The sequence below is a fragment of the Gorilla gorilla genome, chromosome 23 (assembly GCF_029281585.2).
Source record: "Gorilla gorilla gorilla isolate KB3781 chromosome 23, NHGRI_mGorGor1-v2.1_pri, whole genome shotgun sequence".
In the NCBI taxonomy this organism is placed as follows: domain Eukaryota; kingdom Metazoa; phylum Chordata; class Mammalia; order Primates; family Hominidae; genus Gorilla; species Gorilla gorilla.
The window spans coordinates 22361932-22366106 of NC_086018.1; the positions used below are offsets into that span (position 1 = coordinate 22361932).

A 4175-nucleotide genomic window follows, 5' to 3' on the forward strand; every position below is an offset into this window, starting at 1 on the left:
GGTCTGAGAAGGCGCCCGGGTTCCCAGCATCAGCTGGCCACCCTCTGCCTAAGAAAGTGCCAGGGTCGTGGCACCCCCTGGTGGCTGATCCTAGGTAGTGTCACTGCCCAGCCCCAGTAAGGGAGGGCCTGGCCCCAAAGTCCGAGGGATCAGGGTGGGAAGGGGCAGAGCTTGGTGTGAACCTTCCCCTGGCCCCCAGCCATGTGCCTGGCTCTCCCCATGCTGAAGATGCTGAGGCTAGTTCCAGTGCCCGCATTGTGAAGATCTCCGAATCCCACCTCTCTGTTCCTCCCCAGCCAGATGGCTCCATTTCACACACAATACACTGAGGCCCAGAGAGTGGGGAGACAGGCCAGGGAGGCCACCTGGAGCCTGGCACAGTGGCCTCATTTATTGTGCTGCTCTGCTGCTCACAGGAGAAGCCCGTCCCCCAAAGTCCTCTTCCTGGTCCTGGTGAGTATTTTGTCCCTGGATTGCTTGTCAGCCTTGTCCGCCTGGAGCAATCAGTAGCCAGCAGGTTCCCTGCCTTTCCTGGAGTCCGAGGCAGCTGCCCAGCCACCAGCCGTGTGGACGATGGCTTGCACCACAGCGATGAAGGTGGACGCGATCTGGGTGTGATGGTGCCGGGTCTCCAGGGCTGCAGTCACTGCCTGGGGGTGGGAGGAGAGGGGAAGCCTGAGCAGGGCTCCAGATGCCACCTGAACCACACCTGTGTGGTCACAGGCCTCAGCCCAGGTGGTGCCATTTCAGGCCAGGTCATCAGGAAGAGCAGGTTGGGGCCTGCTGGGTCTCATTGGAGCAGGGGGCTTGGCCCTCATGGCACAGGGGCTCCAGATGGCCCAGGCACTAGAGAGAGGACACCAACCATTGTCCACTCTGTGATGATCCAGGCCTCCAGCCCAGGATGCCCTGGGGCCCCACACCGTGACTCAGTTTCTCCAACCCCCGGCCCACCTGGTCAATGTTTCTCTCCACTGTCGTGACATTGGGCAGAAGCTGGTTGTGCAGCCGGGGCTCCTCCACGGCCCGCTTCACGTCATAGTCGAACCAGAGGTTGTAGATGATGGCCTGGGGCATGGGAGTGTGATCAGCATGGCTTGGGGGCTGTGCAGGGTGGGCACGGCCAGGGAGAAAAGGGGTGACACATGCCAGTGCAGTGGCCGTGGTGATCTGTGTGCCCCCAGCAGCTCCCACCACCATCCGGACCTGGCCGTCCTGGCCCACCATGATCGTCGGGCACATGGACGAGAGCGGCTGCTTCCCTGCGGCCGATGGGAGAAGACAGGGATGCCCGTCAGCTGCCTGCCCAGGACACCCGCCCCTCTCCACCCCAGTCCCCCACCCCCGGACCTCCACCCCATACCTGGCTGGATGAAATTGGCAGGTGAGGGGGGTACCCCAAACTCGTTGGTGATGCTGGGAGAGCTGAAGTCGTCCATTTCATTATTGAACAGGATCCCGCTGACCGGGGAGCGGACCTTGGAGCCAAAGCTACCGCCCAGCCAGGTCAGACAGTGCCCGACCTTGTCTGGCCCAGCCTGGTCCCTATCCACCCACTGAGGCTCAAACATACTCACTGAGAGGCCCAGGATAAGCTACCAAGGTTGGGCCTCAGTTTCCCACCAGGAAAAGAGGTGATGGAGCCACCTTACTGGATAAGTGGGCAGTCCCTGGGCCACCCGCCCCTGGCCCTTTCCCACCCAGGTGGCCCAGCAGCCCCTACTAGAGGTTGATGGTGCTGGTGGCGGACACAGCACTGCCGTCCTCTGCGACGACAGACAGGTGAGCAGTGCCCCCATCAACCGGCGTGTAGAACTCGGGCTTGTAGTAGGAGATCGGGTGAGTGGTGTCGTCAGAGATCTGGGCCCGGAGCTGGGCAGCGAAGAACTCAGAGGTCATGTTGCGGACCACCTGCCGAGACCCCAGAGCTGGCCTGAGGAGGTGGGGAGGGAGGGTGGGGAGGGGGCACAGGTCTCAGAAGGCCCTTGACTGTGACTCTGACCGCAACCCTCTGGCAGCCACAACCTTCCGTGGCTCCCCAGGACCCAAGGGCAGGCCCAGGACCTTGCATGGCCAGTCTGGCTCCCTGTCTCTGTCGCGTTCCAGCGACTCTGAATGTCTGTCTGCCTGGTCCTCAGCCTCCAGACCCTTGCTGCATTCAATCACTCATTCCTTCATGCAAAAAATATTTCTAGAGTTTGCACTGCATGCCTGGCACTGGGGAATCAACGGGGAACAGACACTTAGGTCCTGCCCTCATGCCAAGAAAAACAAACACACACAGGGAAAGTGCTGAAACCACAAGCCAGGTAAGGGGAATCAAGAGGCATGAGGTATGGGCAGAGTGGTCAGGGAGGGCTTCTCAGAGGAGGCAACGTGTGAAAAGAGCCTGGAATGTGGCCTAAATGGTCAGTGCAAAGGCCCTGAGGCAGGTGGTATAGGCTGGTGAGCGATAGGCAGAGAGTGAATGGAGTGGGGTGGGGAGAAGAGGATGAAGATGCAGGCTGGGGCCCATCCCACAGGACCTCCTAGGTCCCATAACAACTGGCTTTTGCTCTGTGCCATGCAGGCTTAGGGCAGAGGAATGAGCAGGCTGGGGAGTGTTTTCACAGGGTCCCTCTGGCAGCTATGACGGGGATAAGGATAAAGCCCAAAGGGGAGGCTGTGGGTATCCACCAGGCAAGAGATGATGGCCTGGGTGGGAGAAAGAGAAGAATCAAGGATGGCGCCGACTAGCGAGGTAAACCCTGCAGAAGGGGCAGGTTTGGGGATGGTCACGAGCTTGATTTTGGATACTTCATCAGACCTGAAGAGCATGGGTGAACGTATAAAAAAAATAAATAAATAAGCATGGGTTCACGGGCAAGGGCGGGCTGAGAGATGAACATGGAGGTATTGACATTGAGTGGCTGCTGGATGCCATGAGCCTGGCCAAGGTCCCCAAGGCAGTGGCGAGGAGATGAGGAGGTCAAGGAGGAGACAGAGGATGGACCCGAAGGCCGAAGAAAATGCCTCAAGAGAGTTTCAACACCGGGCGCGGTGGCTCACGCCTGTAATCCCAGCACTTTGGGAGGCCGAGGCCTGTAATCCCAGCACTTTGGGAGGGGGATCACGACGTCAGGAGATGGAGATCATCCTGGCTAACACGGTGAAACCCCGTCTCTACTAAAAATACAAAAAATTAGCCGGGTGTGGTGGCGGGCGCCTGTAGTCCCAACTACTCCAGAGGCTGAGGCAGGAGAATGGCGTGAACCCGGTAGGCGGAGCTTGCGGTGAGCCGAGATCGGGCCACTGGAATCCAGCCTGGGCGATAGAGGGAGACTCCATCTCAAAAAAAAAAAAAAAAAAAAAAAGAGTCTTGCTCTGTTGCTCAGGCTGGAGTGCAGTGGCGCGATCTCGGCGCATCACAATCCCTTCCCCGCCCGCCCCCGGGTTCAAGTGATTCTCCTGTCTCAGCCGCCGGAGTAGCTGGGACTACAGGCGCGTGCCACCATGTCTGACTAAATTTGTATTTTTACTAGAGACGGGGTTTCACTATGTTGGCCAGGCTGGTCTCCAACTCCTGATCTCGTGATCCGTCCGCCCCGACCTCCCAAAGTGCTAGGATTATAGGCATAAGCCACCACGCCCGGCCTCTTTTTTTTCTTTTTCTTTTTTTTATCTGGAGACTGAGTTTTGCACTTGTTGCCCAGGCTGGAGTGCAATGGTGCGATCTCAGCTCACTGCAATCTCCACCTCAGCAGGAGAGCAGGAATCTTCAGTGATCCACCGGCAGATCTGCAGCCATTGTGGGCACCTGTTCCTCCCGCGACCTTTGTGCCCGCCTCTCTCCTTCCAGTACCTATTGCATGACCCCCCACGTCCGCCTCCCGCCATTGCCAGCAAGTGCCTGGCGCGGGTACCTGGCTGCGCTTATTAATCCGTTAAGCTCGCTCTGTCACGGGCGCCATTATGTGCTCACGCGCCCGCTCCCTCAGGTTTAAAAGGCGCGTTGCCCGGCAACAGAAGAAACTGCTGGCTTAGCCTTTGGCCGAGTTGGCGGCTGGACGAGGACGCTCAGAGCCCAGCTCTCGAGAGTTCAAGCAACCGACGGTTCCCCACTGCTCCCAGGAGCGGTTACCTGGGCACTCTGTGCCCCTCCTTCCTGTTCGGGCCCAGGCCGAGGACCTGCCAGT

The 4175-nt window shown here is 59.1% G+C and overlaps 1 protein-coding gene across 7 annotated transcripts; it reads right to left on the reverse strand.

Annotated features, from left to right (window-relative positions):
• Positions 1-346: 346 nt before the first annotated feature.
• LOC134756364 (glutathione hydrolase light chain 2-like) lies at positions 347-4041 on the reverse strand. Of its 7 annotated transcripts, none has more exons than XM_055375271.2 (5): positions 3903-4041; positions 1724-1933; positions 1364-1491; positions 955-1262; positions 347-650 (listed from the first exon to the last, which is right to left on the reverse strand). In XM_055375271.2, exons 2-5 carry the CDS (start codon positions 1897-1899, stop codon positions 504-506), a joined length of 759 nt encoding a protein of 252 aa, XP_055231246.1. In that variant the 5' UTR covers positions 1900-1933; positions 3903-4041; the 3' UTR covers positions 347-503. The 7 variants fall into 7 exon arrangements, with proteins under 7 accessions (XP_055231246.1, XP_055231247.1, XP_055231244.1 ...); XM_055375272.2 differs by having other exon boundaries at positions 1724-1911; positions 3903-4012; XM_055375269.2 differs by having other exon boundaries at positions 3842-3937.
• Positions 4042-4175: the final 134 nt, after the last annotated feature.